This window comes from Rhea americana, unplaced genomic scaffold, assembly GCF_003343005.1.
Source record: "Rhea americana isolate MKP2758 unplaced genomic scaffold, rheAme1 scaffold_61, whole genome shotgun sequence".
NCBI classification, from domain to species: domain Eukaryota; kingdom Metazoa; phylum Chordata; class Aves; order Rheiformes; family Rheidae; genus Rhea; species Rhea americana.
The window spans coordinates 3,076,594-3,093,381 of NW_028186768.1; the positions used below are offsets into that span (position 1 = coordinate 3,076,594).

General features: G+C 60.4%; 1 protein-coding gene across 1 annotated transcript in view; it reads left to right on the forward strand.

The window, feature by feature from the left end:
• AKNA (AT-hook transcription factor) overlaps window positions 1–16,026 on the forward strand; it is an 18,123-nt gene extending 2,097 nt beyond the window's left edge. The window contains exons 3-21 of the mRNA XM_085320072.1: window positions 6–205; window positions 1,950–2,112; window positions 2,300–2,475; window positions 2,651–2,710; window positions 3,674–3,792; window positions 4,407–4,620; window positions 4,823–4,971; window positions 5,422–5,595; window positions 6,286–6,541; window positions 6,895–7,001; window positions 7,310–7,560; window positions 8,025–8,172; window positions 9,524–9,694; window positions 10,293–10,396; window positions 10,799–10,918; window positions 11,038–11,136; window positions 12,131–12,256; window positions 12,580–12,742; window positions 13,370–16,026. Coding sequence (XP_085176198.1) covers window positions 6–205; window positions 1,950–2,112; window positions 2,300–2,475; window positions 2,651–2,710; window positions 3,674–3,792; window positions 4,407–4,620; window positions 4,823–4,971; window positions 5,422–5,595; window positions 6,286–6,541; window positions 6,895–7,001; window positions 7,310–7,560; window positions 8,025–8,172; window positions 9,524–9,694; window positions 10,293–10,396; window positions 10,799–10,918; window positions 11,038–11,136; window positions 12,131–12,256; window positions 12,580–12,742; window positions 13,370–13,661 — 3,092 coding nt within the window. The 3' untranslated portion in view covers window positions 13,662–16,026. The remainder of the gene's footprint in view (window positions 1–5; window positions 206–1,949; window positions 2,113–2,299; window positions 2,476–2,650; window positions 2,711–3,673; window positions 3,793–4,406; window positions 4,621–4,822; window positions 4,972–5,421; window positions 5,596–6,285; window positions 6,542–6,894; window positions 7,002–7,309; window positions 7,561–8,024; window positions 8,173–9,523; window positions 9,695–10,292; window positions 10,397–10,798; window positions 10,919–11,037; window positions 11,137–12,130; window positions 12,257–12,579; window positions 12,743–13,369) is intronic.
• The last annotated feature ends 762 nt before the right edge of the window (window positions 16,027–16,788 follow it).

The window sequence follows — 16,788 nt, forward strand, 5'->3', positions numbered from 1 at the left end:
ACAAGCCACCCAGCTGGTGCAGCAGCTGCAGGTGACTCCCGGGCGGGGACGGTGGCGGGGGGGACGGGACGGGGCAGCGGTGGTGGGGCGAGGAGCCCTGACGCCCCTCGCCGTCTCTCCGCCCTCGCAGGACGACTACCACAAGCTGCTGACCAAGTACGCCGAGGCCGAGAACACCATCGACCAGCTGCGGCTGGGCGCCAAGGTGGGCGGCGTGGCGGCGGCACGGCGGCGGCGGCAGCCCCCGAGGGGAGGGCCGGGCCGGGGGCCAGCGCTGGCGCCCTAGGCAGTCCCCGAGGCCTGGGGGCGGCTCCGCGCGCGAGACCGGGCCCTGCTTGCTTCCCCTTTCCGCCTCCCGCCCTCCCCAACATGGCGGCGACCGCCATTTCCAACCCCCGGGGGCGCGTCACCAAGATGGCGGCCGGACGCGGCGCCTCGGGGCGGGACGCTGAGGTGCCACCAGGCCGAGGGGGGACCCCGCCGTGAAAGCTGCAGCTCCGCCGCCCCGCCCAGCTGGTTTTGGGGAAGAAACGGCRCTTTGGGGGAAACGTCACGTGCCTCTTTTCCTTACAAGAGCTCCCGGAGGCTGCTGGAAAGCCGGGGAGGCCAGTGGGCTCGCGAGCAGAGAGCGGCGCCGCTGTCCCGGCCAGCGGGTGCAGAGCCTCGGGGGACCTTCCTACTCCCTCCGRCCGCTGTGCCCTGGGCCGGCCGTGAAGGCGGTGCCCCACGTCTCCCGCCGCGGCCATATCCCGGTCCAGGGCCGGGTTATCGGGGGCCGAGGGAGGGAGGAGGCCACCGGCGCCGGTCCCCGTGCCTGGATCACCGCGGGCGGCGGGGACGCCTCGAGCCGCTCGCGCCTGGGCAGCCTGCCGGCTCGCTGCCCCGCTTCCCTCCGCGCTGCGCCGCAGGATGCCGAAATCCCGGGCAGCCCCGCAGGACGGCAGCGGCCGGGCAGGCGCGGGGCCGCTGCGGCTCCCCGGCTCCGCGGGCAGCTTGGGTCCGCGCTGCGGTCTGCTCCCGCTCGCCTGCCGCGCTCTCGCGATCGCTCGTGCCTGCAGCCGCTGGGTTTAGTTTTTAATCGTTTTGGTTAATCAAGCATCTGCTGCGAGGAAGGGGCCGGGTGGAGCCGCGGCGGGACGAGGAGCGGGGCAGTGCCTGCGCGGCGTGGAGGGCGGCGGGGGCTGAGCAGCTCGTCCCCTCCTCGGCGGCTGCTTTCCGGGACGCGAACGGGAGCCCTGGCCGGGCGGTGATTTGCGCTGGGTCTGGGGGCGTCGGGGGCAGCCTGCTGCAAACGGCAGGGCGGGGGGGAAGCAGACGCTAGGGTGGGGTCTGGCCCCAAAGGGGACAGGGGTCGGACCCCTGCGCGCCTCTGGCGTTCGAGGCGAGGATGTGTTTGCTCCTCAGCTTCAGAGAAAGGAAGGTGCTGGGGAAGGGTCTTCCACCCGGAGCTGTTCGAGGCTCTCCTGCAGAATAGTTAGGCCTGTGGCCGTGGGCAGATGGTGGGACTGCTGCRATTCGCTTTCTGCTCCTACAGGGCTGGAGGAGCAAGTCCTGGCACGGAGCAGAGCCAGGTTTAAGGACTAACCTAACCTTCTGCTAAGGGTGGGTTTCCTGGTGCTGAAAGGAGTTGGCCAAAGCGTTTTTTCAGCAGCCAGAGGGTACGGAGCGTGCACACATCTCTGAGCTCTCAGAGGGGCACATCTGSATCCCTGCCCCTCGCGGGCACTGCTCTTTCCGTTGGGAAACCTGCTACCCTCATCTGCCCAGGGGCTATGGCTGATCTGAGCCAGAGCCGATACGGCTGGCACTCCGCAATGGAGCCACTGGCTCCATGACTCTTACCATGATGCTATGTGGCCAGGGAACCAGGAGGGGACAAGGGACACCTACCCCCACAAAGAGCAGTTTCTTCCCTTTGAATGCTCCAAATTCATCTCCTTGCTTCTCAGGTGAGCTTGTACGCCGATCCGCCGAAGCCCAGCCACAGCGTCCACATGGGGACCGTGGGGACCAGCTCCAAGGTCATGGCCTTCAGCATCCCACAGGCGAGGACAGCAGCCATCAGCGCTGCCCCTGCCCCTTCCACAGCCCTGCAGCCCTCTGTGGACACAGGTAGGTTAAACTGCTTTTCTCCATCCCACCTGACCAACTTTGGGGAATTTCATTTCATTGCACTCCTACATGGCATCSGGGAAGTTTCAGCCAAGACCCCTTACCCAGGGCCGACTTGTCCTGTGGCTGGGGAACTAGGTGTTCCTGGTGGTCACCAGCATYGCCTTGTCTTTGCCTTTTGTTGCAGAGCCAGCACAAGGACCAGTCAACCAGGGGACGTTGCCCCAGTCTCATTCGCCCTCTTTCTCCGGGGCAAGCTGCTATGTGTGCTCAGGAGAGTGCAGGTTCCCAGGGCAACACCTGTGCCCGGGAACTCAGCTCACACGGACACTGGCAGGACAGACCCGCAAGTTTCAGGCTCAGGCAAGTYGGGGCACAGCAACCCCAGGCATTGGAGAGGACGACGGGGCTCAATGCCGACCTTGGGGCTGGATGTTGGAGGTGGTGAAGCCGCCCCACACAGGAGGACGAAATGGGTTTCTGCCCCTGTGGTATCTCCCAGGGCAGGGCTCAGTTCACCCCTTTCTCTCCTGACCAGGTGGAGTCCTTTGAAGCCTGGATCCAGGCGGGGAAGTCCACGCCACAGGAGCAGCTCCAGGTACGTCAGCCCTTCCTGGGACCTCAGTAATGCCCAAGACACCCCACAGAGCAGAGGCCTGGCTGGGCTCACTGAAGCTGCCGTGCTCCTCCTCTGGCAGAGCCCATTGCTTTTATCCAGATCCCTGCCTTTGCACTGTGGTTTGCCACATCTCCTGGGCTGTGTGTTGCAGGAGTTGGAGGTGTTGCAGAGCAGGAAAGGGGAACAGCAATGCGGAGGGGACATGCTGCACCCCAAGGGTTGGTTTACATGGGACTGCACCCGGTTCAGCTCTAAGTGAGAGCAGCCAGAGCTACAGTTTCACTGCGTCTGTGGCTGGACAACCCCCTTTTCTCTGTCTGGGATGCTGGCTGTTTCTCTTTTTGGTGTCAGGGCCATAATGAGATTTGCTGTCCTGGGATGTGGTCAGATTCTTATTGCAAGCTGCTGGTGCTGTAGCCAGCAGTGCACTTGTGCTTGTGTCTGCCCTTGGGAGCAATGCTCCCATCAAGGAGTAGTTGTCCTCATCTGATCCTCCTCAGCGGTGGTGTCTGGCAGTGGGATGGCCAAGACTCACCATCTCGGCTCTCCCCTGGGGCTGGGGCTGGACCCATGGATGGTGTCAACAGGCTCAGAGAAGTCGCTGTCAGACCCATATCCTAGGCAGCCCATCAGACCCCACAGCCACATCCCAGAGGATGCAAAGTTGCATTTGAGCATACCTTGCTCTGGATTAACCTGCTCAGCTTGCAAGTCCTCTCTGGGACCTGCTTTGGGACTCCCAGTGTGAAAGGTCCATGAGACAAACTGGGCCAGGGGCACCCCAGGAGACACAGAGGCATAACTGTGCATGTGGACAGGGTGATACAGGGTTTGTCCCCCCAGCACAGTTAGATGGGATTGGAACCACAGCGGAGCAACGGGTGGGATCTAGGCATGCAGGGCTGAGATTTCTGGCTTAGATGTGCTGCCTTTGTGCTGCAGAGGTTTAGGAAGCTGAAGGACACTCAGGACACACTGGAACGAGCATACCTGCAAGCCCGGGAGGAGAACCGCAGRCTGCAGCAGGACCCAGGAGCTTCAGGGGAATTTGATCCAGACCGGTAGGTGTTTTAACTCAGGACAGGAGGGACAAGAGTTCAGTTCCCCACTCTGCGATGGTATTTGCTACCAYCAGCAAGTCCCACAGTCCTGCCCTGCCGTGTTTCCCCATGTGGTTGAAGTTTCCAGCCCTGCCCTACCTCCCAGGTATGGAGGCTCTGCTCCAGTGATGTGGAGTGCCCACACACTGAGGCTATGAGGCCATGTAAGTGCCCCAGAGCGATGCAAAGAAGGAGAATGTTGCTCAGACAGGGACAGGAGGGTGGCTGATCCTGAGGACTGGGTGTGTTTCAGCAGGAAGGTGCACACATGGATGTTTCGATTGGCCAGGCTGAACCCATGTCGATTAACGCACCCTCATGAATGGGATGGTAGTGCTGTGCTGGATGTACTCTTATTTATTCTACCTATTTGCATTTCCTGGGGATGCTACGGGCTACCTAAGGACAGTGCAAGGCCAGTGAATTTTGCGCAGTAGCTTGCTGCCCTCTCCAAGCCAGCAAAGCCGAGTAGCTGGTTGCTCCCAGCCCTTCGCAGCTCACCTGAAGCCCAGCCCAGGCTCAGTTTGCCGACTGGCTGTTTGTCTGGCCTGGGCTGACGGGCGGCTGTCTTTCAGCGCAGTAGAAGGGGAGATATTCTGCCTGGGGATGCGTCTGGAGGAGCTGAAAGATCAGCTCGAGCGAGCAGCTCAGAGCCAGTTTTCCCCGCGGAGCTGTTCGGAGCCGGGCTCTGCTGGCCACTCGCCGGTGCCACTCTCTGAGACGTGCATGTCTTCCCCGACTCCCTCGCTGCAAGCCCCGATGCCAGCCGCACGCACCCCCTACCCCGAGGTAAGCTCAGCAGCCCGGCAGGTTGCTAACTCATGTGGCTGCTGCTATTTCGAGCTGCGAAGGGCAGATTGGGCTGGGTGGGGGATCCAGGCTTGGCTGAGGTAGAGYGCTGCGACCTCTCCCTCTGCCTGGCTGCCAGCCGTGGGCAGGAGCTGCAGGGACCCTGCTCCTCCAAGCCCCCTTCCCTCTTTGTGCCCTGCAGAGCCCCACGCAGGTGGCCCTCACCAGCACCCGACTGGGCACCGGCGCGAGCTCTGCGAGTGGGGAGAGCGAGGCAGGAGCTGAGCTCCCCAAGCCCTTCTGGCACAAGCAGCTCCGGGTGGAGGAAGACTTCGGTGACCTGCTAGAGCAGTAAGCATCTGTCACGTAGGGCCAGATGTGTGTGGCCTTGTGATGGGGAAGGCGGGGGACGGATGACGGATCTGGTGTTCAGAGTGACTTTCCAGGCCAATACCATCACAGCAGGCTCCGTCTCACAGTCCTGCTCCCCTGGGCCTGGRCATCTCCTCAGCAAAGGCCTGCAGCATGGCTATGTTTGCTGCCTCCCCAAAACCGAACCACTTTGCATGGGCCCTGGGTCAATTCATGCACAGCAGCTCCTGCATAGAAACGTGGCCATGGGCAGGGAGCAGAGCCCCACACACAAGCCACCAGCCAGGTGCTGGGTGCCCCCGTCCAGGGAGCCAAAACGGAGTAGGAGCTAGAGCATCTCTTGCCAATGTTGAGCACAGTGAAATCCTGGGTTGGTGTTTGCTATCCCAGRCAGCTTAGAGCAAGCATGGATCTCCCTTTGGCCACCAGGTACAAGCACTTCAAATCCTTGCCGGCATCACTGAGCCTGGAGCAGCTGAGCCTGGCAGGGAGCCAGTCCCCAGAGGAGGTGGATGGGCCTGYGGAAGGGGAGAGTGGCCTGGGCAAGATCTCCTGCAGGACACAGTTACTAGAGGAGAGGACTGACATCGGGACCTCTCCCTTGTAAGTGTTATGGGAGCCTAACTTGCCCAGATGAGGCAAGCAGGAGGGTCTGAAAAGGGGTTGGAGAATGAAGGAAACACGCTGCAGGCCCATACTCTCAGGAGAAATCAAGAMATGACTTTTAGTACTTTTTCCACTGTAAATGTATATTAAAAGATRTTGTACATCACTTGTATGGTGTACTTTGGGGAAGACAGAGATTAAATTGCTTGGGAGAAGCTGATCAGCTCCTCAGGTTTTATGTTATTGGCAATGATAGTGAACGGCCTCCATGGCTGCATCAAGCTCCTTCTCCACATTGGGTAGCATTTGAAAGATTTTCCTTGYTGCTGTCAGTGCCAGGGCTTCCCATGCATGGGATTTTGTCGGTGTTCTCAGCGCTTGCTCTGCCCCGTTGCTTGCACGCAAGGATGAGTGTTGGTCATAGGARCACGTTGTTCTGGCTGCTGCGAACACAAACTAGACTTGTGCCTGGAGCACTTGMAGCCACAGCAGCTTTTCAGAGCATCTCAGGTTGGGCTCCCCAAGTCTCTAAGAATAAAACACTGCATTTTTCAAAGCCCGACAATAACAGAGAGTGACTGCCTGTCACTCCCTATGACAGGCAGCCGTGAACAGAGGAGATCTCTGCCCGAGGGCTGCTTGCCACAGGGCTGCCAGTACTCAGAGGTGTTTTTTCTGCTCCTGCAGGCAAACCCCGGAGAGGAGAGCGGGGCCGCTGTCTCGCAGGGAGCAACCACGGCCAGTAGGGAACAGCGGCCGCCTGCCCTCCGCCGGCAAGCAGGAGCCGCTCGCCGCAGCCACGACGGTCAAGTCCCCGGTGGGGGTCCCCGAACCACCGCAGCTGCAGGCACCCCTCTCCCGCCACAGCAGCAAGACGGGCAGTGCTGCCTCTGAGCACCGGCTCCATGAGCATTGCCGACAGGCAAAACCTGCCCAGGCGGAGGTGAGTCCTCAGGGCCAAGTGCCRAGCTGAGGTCCCCCATCGCTGGGAGGTGATGTTGGGGTGCAGACTGGCCCTGAGCACCTTGGGGACAGCAGTGGTCTTGGCTGTGGCTCTGCAGTGTGCTCCCTGGGCATGCACCACATCTTCCTCCTGCAATGACCAAGCTTTACCTCTATTTCCGATGTGCCTAAATAGTCCCCACTACATGAGCATCTTCWGACACCTCTCGGAGGCAGGGCAGCCCCGTCCCTTGGAGGCAACCGGCAGCCCGGTGGCTCTCCTAATGTCCCTTGGGCATGTGTGTCACAGCTAGCACCACCACCGCTGCAACCCAGCTCTCCCTCTCGTTGCAGGAGCAGCGTATCATATCACCAGAGACGGACAGTGGGTTTGTGGGCTCAGAGGCCAGCAGGGTGTCTCCGCTGATGCACACGCTGGAGCACCATCCCCCACATGCTGAGTATGGCTCTCTCTTGCCCCGTCACCCTCAGCCCTAGGGCAGGCTGCGAGGAAGCAGGCTATTTGCTCGGTGTGAAGTGAAAGAGGTGGATTTGGGGAATCAGAGGGGAGCAGTGACTGGGAAAGAGATCCTGGCAGAGGCAGAAGGAGGGAGTGGGGCTGGGGGGCCCAGAGACCTTCCTGGCATGAGTTGGAGGTGTGCAGGGTGATCCACAAAGGGGATGAGTCCAGTGCTGGATGGGGCTGACCAAGCATGGACGGGCTAGAGGGTAGCTTGGGGGATGCCTCCATGACCCATCTTGTCCTCAGGACACCTGGCTCGCTGGGAAGATCTGGCCCCATCTCCACTCCCTCAACCCTCCATCCACTGCAGAAGAGAGAGGCAGCCCCGCTTCCCTCAGAAAAGGCACTGATGGGCATCTATACAACCTCCRGGCATGGGCCACCCCAGGACGGCACGCGGGGGCCCAGCCTGCCCCCCAGCACTGCCTCGCAAACCAGCTCCCCTCCCCGGTGGGCAGACAGCGTTGCCAGTGAGGTGGCACCTGACGCTGATGGCAGTGAGTAGACAGCGTCCGGCCCCGGGCTGGGGCAAGCAGAGTGGGGAGCGAGGAGTCCCTGGGGGCAGCGACCTTCCCYACCACATGCTTGGGTAAAGAATTATTTTCCACTCTAGACTATGTAAGAGCTGCAACTGATGGGATTTTTTTAAGTAGTTTATTTTCTGGTTCTTCCTCCTCCCTAGCAGCTCTTACCACCCCTTACATCTGCCTGGGCCTTCCAGAAATAAAAGATCTTGGGGGGGGGGGCTGCAGCTCTAAGGATGAAAGAGGCTCCAGTTTAAGGGCTGGCACCCACCAGTGGAGCTGTCTGTGCACCTTCAGAGGCTGGCACTGAGCGGTGCCTACACGCAGGGATTGCCCTCATGTCTGCTGGCTTTGCTCTCCCAAGCATCTTCTGCTGGGGAAAAGAAACACTTCCTGTATCACCGATCTGGGTCCAGCATGTCCTCTTTCCTCCCCAGCTCACACGGACTCGGAGGCAGAGGTGGAAGGGAGGAGCTGTGCCAGCACTTACAGCCACCTGCCTGGTAAGACCGGGGGTCCAGCCACCACCATGCCGTCCCTCGCCAAGGTTCACCATGACCTGCTGGGCTCCCGCATGGAGCGCGAGTGAGTGTCTGTCCCCTCCTCCCTACCRAAGATGGGCTGAATTGGGGGGTGACACAAGGTCCTGGGGACCCCAGAGTGAGCAAGCCAAGGCACAGATGCAGAGCAAGTCCMAAGAGCACCAGTGCCTTCCCACCTGGTGGGAGCTCAGTCTTCCCCTGCTGGAAAGAGGAATTTAATGGCTGTGCTTCTTCCTGGGGAAGCTGYTCACGGCTAGAGGCCAAAGCTTGTCACCTGCTTGGGCTGAGGTCACTAAACTCATGACATGTGGTGAGCTCTGAGCCAGCTTTGGACACCCCAGTGCAGAAAGGCAGCTGCCTACCTGTTGATGGGTTCATCTTGGTGCTGGTCCTGGGCATGGGCCCTGACGCAGCACTCTGACTCTAGCTGGAGGGCTGATCGGGCTTGCCTGGCACGGCATGGGCTTGTGGAGAGCCAGACAGCCCTCCTGCGCGCGGGAGGCCGGGGTTGTGCCTCCAGTGGGGCAAGGCCGGGGCGCGTCGCATCCTTGGGCAACGTTAGCGTACGCTTCCGGGAGCGTTGCCAGGTGGCACGTCCCCACGGCCGCTGCAGAGGGAGGGAGGCAGCGGAGCCTGGATATGGCCATGCCGGTCGGCGGCCTCCCTGTTCCGTGCGTATCACTGCCGGCTGGGATACGGAGCAGCACGAGGGCTGGGACYGGGCAGAGAAGGGAGCCAACGACCTCCCCATACCCTGCTGCCCATGGGAGCTGCAATGATCTCCAGCGGTTGGGATGTGCAGCCCAGGGTGCCTGGGCTGGGTGCCAGGGTGTTTGTGGGTGCAGCCTGCCCCTTGGGTGGAGGTGACAGAGCACCACTAATGAGCTCCAGAGACCCTGGAGGCTCCTCAAATCCTGGCTGCCATTGGGTGCTTGGGTAAAAGGTCCATCATCTTCCTCGCTGCTGCCTGGTGCTCATGCATGGAAGCAGGGGGAACTGTGGCACTGGAGACGGGACCCGAGACACCCCTTGCACCCTGTCAACGTGGGCAGTGTCTCGTGGTGTTTTCCCCGGTGGGAGAAATGCTGAGCTGTGTGGCCAGAGGACAGTGGCAGCTCGTGGCAGAGACGGGCGTGTGTTCCTCACCGTGCTGGGCGGCGCACAGGCTGGCAGAACTGCTGCACTCTCAGCCCTGTGATGGCTGTTGTGGGTTCTCCATAGAAACCGTCTGTGCAYGCAAACGGGCCCGGGCTCAGTCCTGCCGGCGGGGAGGGTTGGCYGCTCCCCCCGCTCCGCTGCACCCCGTGTCACCCGGGACAGGGCACAGCGGGGCCAGGGGTGCAAACCTGCCCGTGTCTCAAGGCCGCTCCTCACTGGCTCCTTGCCGCCGGCAGCCAGGCGATCCGCGCGCTGCGGGATGAAGTGTCGCGGCTGCAGCAGAGGCTGGAGGAGAGCTTGCACCGACCGCGCAGCCACCCGGCGGGAAGAGCCTCTCCGCGCCCTGCAAAGGCCCGGAGGCAGACGGTGGGGAACRGGCTGGCCCCCAAGGACCCGGCGCCCTCCGAGTACGTGGCAAAGCACCCCGGGGGCTTCCCTCCAAACAGCACCGAGCGGGGGCGGACGGCAGCCACCTCTAGCGGGGGGCAGGACCGCTTTGYGCGGTTAGCCCCTGCCTGACCTGTAGGCGCAGGGAGGTCTCCCACTTCTGCCGGGAGCTGGAAGAGGTTCGCGGCAGGGAAGAGAGAAGGAGCCTGGCTCAACCGGGATGTTAGACTGGGGGGTTGCATGAGGGGACCCCGAGGGATCTCACAGATGTCATGAGAGCAGAACCAGGCCGTTACTGTGGAGGTTACAGGGATGCAGCAGAAGGGTCCCTGTGCACCCTCGGGCAGGCACACCTCCAGGAGGTGCTGAGCAGCATCCTGCATTAATTCACAGCCCTCAGCAGCCACAGGGACCTCCGGCTGCTGCCTCTTCCAGGAGCACCTCACTCTCGCTGTSGGTTCCGTAGGCAGAAAACTCCCCGGAGTGCCCCCTGCATCTCTGTTGCCCCAGTCCGGGTCCGTCGGTTGTTCCTCATTYGAGGCTCCCTGGTCCCCCGCGTGGTTGTGGTCCCCAGCCCCGTGAGCCATCCCACTGACAGCAGCTCTGTGTCATCCGCAGGGAGCCGAGTGCCGTGGCACGGGGGAAGCCGGCCCTGGCGACCAAGCCAGCGCGGAGGGGGAGATCAGCATCGCTGCCGCGGGACGGGCCAGAGCTGGACCTCAGTAAGTGAGACTGCGCCGGGGGCCAGGCTGGCCAGTCTGCCTGCTCGGAGGGGGCAGCGGGGACACGCTCCTCCCTGCCAGGCCGCTTTCCCCTTCCCGAAACGGAGAGAGGATGCTGGCAGGGCTGTGGAGGGCAAGGTGCCTTGGCAGGACCCCCAGGAGGCCTGGGACCCCCCCACACACTACTCAGCTCAGGGCAAACCCTGCAACGTTGTGCTGCCGATGTGATGCCATTTTTGGCATGCCAAGCAGGGGTCCCTCAGTACTGACGGATACCGACGCCTTCCTGCGATCACCCTCCTCCCCAGGAACGAACGCCTGGGGCAGCGGTGYGAGTGGCCCCACTGCCACGCCGCGGTGGTGCCGGAGGCGCCACGCTGACCCCCGTCCTTTCTGCTGCAGTCTCAGAGTCGGATCGCTCACCAGCCGGGCCCTGGGATGGGCGGTCCAAAGCCGTGCTCTCCCCTCGGAAGAGCCCTCGGAGCCTGCCGGACACGGKGACGGTTAAGGGCCAATACACAGGTGGGTGCAAAGCAGGCGGGTCCCAGCCCACGGCGACGATTGCTGCTGGAGGTCGATGCCAGACTGCGCGCGGGGGCTTTTTCGGGGCCTGCTGGCGAGCTCAGGCTGTGTTTCCGCAGGGACGTGGTACCACGCGGYGCCGCTCGCCTCCCCAGCACCAAGAGGAGAGCCGGGCGCTCCTTCGTGCCCCCACTGCCGCGGGAGCCGGCCGCCGGCCGGTAAGCAGCCCAGCACGCAGCCCCTCGGGAGCAGGGCGCGAGGGCATCTCTGCCGGCGCTCATCAGATCCCAAGCAGGAAAACCGCCTTTTTGTCTGCGATCTCGGAGGGCTTCCCAGTTCCCTGTTAATGGAGCTGTTAATGACTTCAGACATTAATTCATTAAGTAACTACAGAATTACAAGACTCGAGGGAGAGAGATAGGAGACCACTTTCCACTGGCCGTTTTGGGTGGGATGGGGAAGGGAAAAGGCAGGCAGAGTTTGCAACGGGCAGAGGGGGAGCTCCCATCTCTCTGGAAAAGGTCTGGCTCTGCCTGCCAAGCGCAGGGCTGAGCAGAGGCTGCTCCAGCCATGGCATCTCCTGGGGATTAGGAGAGGAGACGAGGGCAGCGGTGCTCCAGAGTGAGGGCAAGCTCTACTCCATCCAAGGACATTGCCTTTGCGCGGCGGCTTCAGGCTCTCCGTCACTGCCGCAAACACGCCCAGGCRTCTCTGCCCTCCTGGTGCCCTTGGCCAGCCTCCCTGCCCTGGCAAAGCCGCACGTGGGCCTTGGTCCTTGCTGGGGAGCCTGCACTTAGTAACCCAATGCACTCCTTGTTTCTTGATGCAGCCTTTCACAATGACCCGGGGACAAGTGGCAATACGTGTCCAACCCTTTCGTTCGGCTAAAGATTTCTGTGTGCAGCGCCCTGTTTATATGCAACCGCTTTGTCTCCTGCCTGGGGCCTCGTGCTTGCCGAGCTGTTTCCAGGTAGCAGCAGAGAGCAAAGCTCTGTTGTGTCCGGTTGCTGCGAGTAACTGAACTAAACATGTGCAGTGCACTTTCCATATCCCTTGGCAGAGCGTTTTGCACATGAAAGGGCTTTGTCTTGTTTCCCAGCCCGCAGGCCACGCCGCGCTGCTGTAGTTGCCAGTTTGCTCTTTCCCAATCGCCTCTTGCGTTCTCTGCAAAGGGGGAATTTTTGCAGACTTGCTCCTCCACTCTCTCTTTAGCCACTTCCTCGGTGGGAGATGCGGTGAGACAGCCCCAGCAGAGCACTGCAAGGAAGACACGCTGTCCCACRTGCCAGGCACTCCGGGACGCCCCCACGCCCAACACCAGGGACAGAGCAGCACACGGTGGGTGACCAAAGCCAGCACATGTTTGCTAGACAGCCATGTTTACATAAATCATAGCTGATCCACTAATGAAGGCTGGGGGTGGGGGACAGGGCAGGATCTTAAGACCCTTCTTGTAAGTGCTGGCATACTGCCCAGAGTAATAAATGACACTCTCTGAGTCCCATAGCCTGTCCTGTGGGGCACTCGGATTCCCAGTAACGGGTGCAGGCTGTGTCCACTGGTCAGATTAACCCCTAATGTGGCAGCCCAGCCTAGCAGCCRAGAGGTTTCCTCCCTGTGTGCATCCTCCAGGCGACGTCTGACTGTGTTTCTCTCTGCAGCAGAGCACGGCTCGGACAGCACGTCGTCTCCAGGCTCCCATGTTGCTCCCAGAGCCGAGAAGCTGGAGCAGCCTGGACTTTGGTACTTGGCAGCCAGCCCTGCTGCAGCCAGTGTCAGCTACCTTGCACCGGTCCCCCTCGTGCCTTACGTGCCCTCCGTGCTGTAAGGATGCCCTGCGTTGCCTTGGGAGGGGAACCAGGAGGCGGGTAGGAGATCAGCATCCCAGGGGGAATGAGGGGCAGCTCCAGGAACAGCTGGGCCATGGATGTCCTAGCTGATAGGGGGTGGTCACCAAGGATGGTGTGCAGCACACAGTGGCTGTGTGCCCCTGCGAGCACCCTCTAACCCTGTGACCCCACTAGAGCTGACGCTAGGTCCTGCCAGTTTGCCAGTATACCTCAGCTTCCCAACGGCTCATGCAGGCAGCACCCAGCTGAGAGCTGGGCCACGCAGCCCATTTCTCCTTCAGAGATTTTTCTGCATAGAGGAGAGCAAAGAGGGTGTTGGGAGTTGCGGTGAGGGGGTTGGAGATGGATGAGGTGAGGGAGAGAGATTAAGAAAAACATCAAAATCTCAGCAGGGGAATGGAGAGGGAAGAGCACAGCGGTGCTGTGCAGTCTGGGTTCTCCATGAAGCCTTCCAGCCTGGATGTAGTGCRGGGTCCTTGCACCATGCATGTGCATCCAGCCAGGACCCTTTCTGGAGCACAGCTGGRCAGATACATGTGGAGCTTTGGGTTTGTGCAGTCCATGGAGCACAGCCATGCCAATGTCCTCTTCTTCTTTCCAGCTACTGCTCCCCAGCAGTATCTACCTCAGCCCCAGCCTTGGCTGGCCTCCCCCTCCATCACGTTGCCGGGTACCGACAGGCAGAACGGACACCACGGGCCACCCACCAGCAAGCTGCTGGCCTCCACCGCCCCCTCACCCTGGACCTTGATGACTTGGAGGACCTCAACTGGTCTCTGTCCCGCGCTGTGGAGGCCGCCAAGAGCATGAAGTTCACCACAAAGCAGATGAGCCGRTCACTGACCTCCGAACTGAGCAAAGTCCGGGACCTCCGGGGATCCTGTCTCTTCTGAGGGGAGCTGGACGTAGCTGGGTTGAAGCTAGGAAGCTGGCGGAAGGCCAGGAGAAGGCCTGGGAAGTGATGTGCCAAAGCAACTCGTCCGTTCCYGCCTTCTCAGCAGGCAGCAGGAGAATCTTGCCCCTCTCTGCTGGATGCTCCCTACCAGATCCTGAGGCACCTCCGTCCAAGACAAGGCTGGAAGCATCTCTGCCGGGTCCTAAACCTGCTCCCAACCCACATCATAGTTGCCTTAACCCTCCTCACCTGTGTGGTTCATCCACAGGGAGGACGCTGCATCTGCCCCCCGAGGTGGGCAGATCTGCCTGCTCTGTGCTGAGCCAGGAGCAGTCGGGCTACTTTACATGTTTTCTGAGAGCACTCCCTATTCCTGGCACCAGGAACGGTTCCCTTGGGCTCTGTCCCCTCCATGTGCCTCTCTGTCTGGCCCCGCAGTGCCTGGGCAGATGCTGCTGGCAAGCCAAGAGCTTCCTCGAAATGCTCTGCTTTTGTGTAGGTCCTACTGCAGTAAGGGCTGAGACCCTGCGTGGAGCCGTGTTTACCGCGTCTCCGCCTGCAGAAGCGTGTACAGAAGTACCTGGGGTCCTGTTTTATTTCCAAAGGCAAATGCAGAAGGAACTGCCTTAGAAACATCTGGATAGTTTAATTTATGTTACCRGCTTTCTAGGGTCGCACTTAAGCTTCGCGCTGCTGGCGCTGCCTTTGCGACGGGCGAGCCGCGGCACTGGAAGGGGCTTTGCGTTCTCCGTCACGACGGCTCTTCCCCTCCCCGGCCCCTCTCCCCTGCCGACCCTCCCACTCCGGTGCCATTTATAGCTCCTGCTGGGAATTTAGGCCATTTCTGCGAGCCCTTCGGCATCGTCTTCACCAGACCGGGCGCTAATTCCCGTCCTGTTCTTCCCGGCTCTCCGAAGACGTGGGCTGTTCACGCCGACTGCCGGAGGGGTTCGGGCAGCGGGCGCAGCCGGGGTGCGGGGCTTTAGCGCTCGGAAGCGAAGCAGTTTGTGGCCAAGTCTCTCGCAGCTTTGACTGTTCTGCTGCTAGGTATTCGGGGTCGTTCGGGTGCGTCGCGACGCCCCGACCGCCCCCACRGCTCGTGGGGGGCAGCTCCCCCGGCAGTGTCCGGGCTCGGCTGCTTCAAACCGGTGTCTGCTGTTTTGGGGCAAGGCTGTGGGGTTTTTGGTGTTGTCTCCGTGTTTTAACACCCAACCTGCGTTTCCGCCGTGTCCGCAGTGGGGAGGGCCCCGAGCTGGTGGCATCCCTGCGAGCGGGTGCGCGGGCAGACGCCACCTTCTCCCGCTTCCCGGCGGTGGAAGGGGCTTCATCAAGCTCCCAGCAGCTTTTCAATCTTCCCTTTTCCCATTTTTATACCGGCAAAGGGAGAGGGACGGGAGGAGGATCAGGCAGAAGAGGGACAAAACCGAGTGCCACAAAGTGGCTCTAACTGGAAAAGCGTCTTTGGGCGGGGGGAGCGGGGTGCTTTGGCCGAGGAAGCTCTCCGCGTCCCCAGCCCCACCGGAGCCGCCGGGTGGCCCCCGCGCAGCGCTGGGGCCCCGGGAGCCGCCGGAGCGTCTCCAAAGTCCTCCCGGGGACTCTGCCCCGCGTAGGCGCTGCCTTTCTGCTCCCCGCTCTGTCATGGGACTCGAATCGGGTTGGACCCTGAATTCGGGCCCCAAATTGGGYTCAGCTGTGTGTCACGTATGGCCTTTTTTTTTTTTTCCCTCCACGGTAGCTAGTAAGTAGCTAAATCACTCTTTTGGGGTTGATTATCAGTATACGATACATGTCTGTGTATATATGTGTATATATATATACATATATATGTATATATGTGGGTATTTTTTCTTTTTTTGTACTTTCCAGCATCACCCTAAGGGCATTTGAGTTTTCTCACGTAATTTATTGCTGCAGTTTTTAACTAGCTCTTGAGCGCGTGTTTACGCCTGTGTGTTTTAGGGCTGTGCTGGGGGGGCGTTAAGCCATTCCCCCAACCCCCCGCCCAAGCCCATCCCRGCAGCATAAAAAAGAGGGATTTGGGGGGAGGGTTCCCGGGGGTCCAGGCAGGGGGGTGGCTGGCTGTCGCCRTCTCCACTGTCTCCAAAAAATCAGTGGAAAACGCTGATGAGAAATATAAAGAAGCTGGTGCCGGCTGGTTGGGTTTCGCGGGGCGAGGGCGCAGAGCGCGGCCTCGGAGCGGGAAGCCGCCAGCGGCGCAAGAAACGGCCGGCGGCGCTCGAGCGTCTGAAATGCAATAGCAAGAAGCAAAGAGGACGGTTTTCTGCAGCTCTTATTTTGTAATAAATAGCAGAGCCATTTGGACGGTATTTTGTAAGAAGCTAATTGCCTATTTTTTAACAAAATAAACGTCATTTTGCCTTTTTTTTTTTTTTAAGCCATCTCTCGGGTGTCCTTCGGCCCCCTGCGGGCGCCCGGACCCCACGCCRGGACCGGGGAGGGGAGAGAAAGGGCGAGGGCTCGTCGGGCAGCGGGGCCAGGGGCCGGGCTGGGGCGCAGCCGCTGCGGGGCCCCTCGGCGACGGGTCCCGAAGCCCAGCAGCCCCAAAGCAAGCCGCACTGCACAGCCGCGTTTGCACTAGGTATGGAGATCGCGTTTATTTAGTCACTCGAGTGCTTTAGTACAGAAGAACAGATATACAGAGATGATACATGTTTGTGCTTCAACACTTTCAAACATTTAGATTCCAGTAATTTTAAGGTAAACAAGTTCCAAGACAGACTAGATTTTTTTTTTTAATTTTCCTTTTTGATAAATTATTTTTTATATAAATAACTGTAACAGAAAAAAAAATGTCCAACATACAAGATCCTGAAGCATTTGCATTGCTAAACTGAGAAAGACCTGAAAGGAGGGGAGAAGACCAAGGAGGAACCAACAAATATCAGTGCAATGATACAGCCTTTGCCCTAAAAATATATATTTAACTTTATGGGCAAGGAACAGAGGGGGAGAGGAAGGAGGAGAGGGAAAAGTCTAACCACCAATGAGGCAAGAAAGAGAGATTTTGCAAGGAGAGGAGGAAACGGGGTCACTGCCTTCAGACCGGGAGGGAGCAAAAGAGACCAAAGCGAATGACCCCAAAATATTGCAGTGCACCAAGAGGC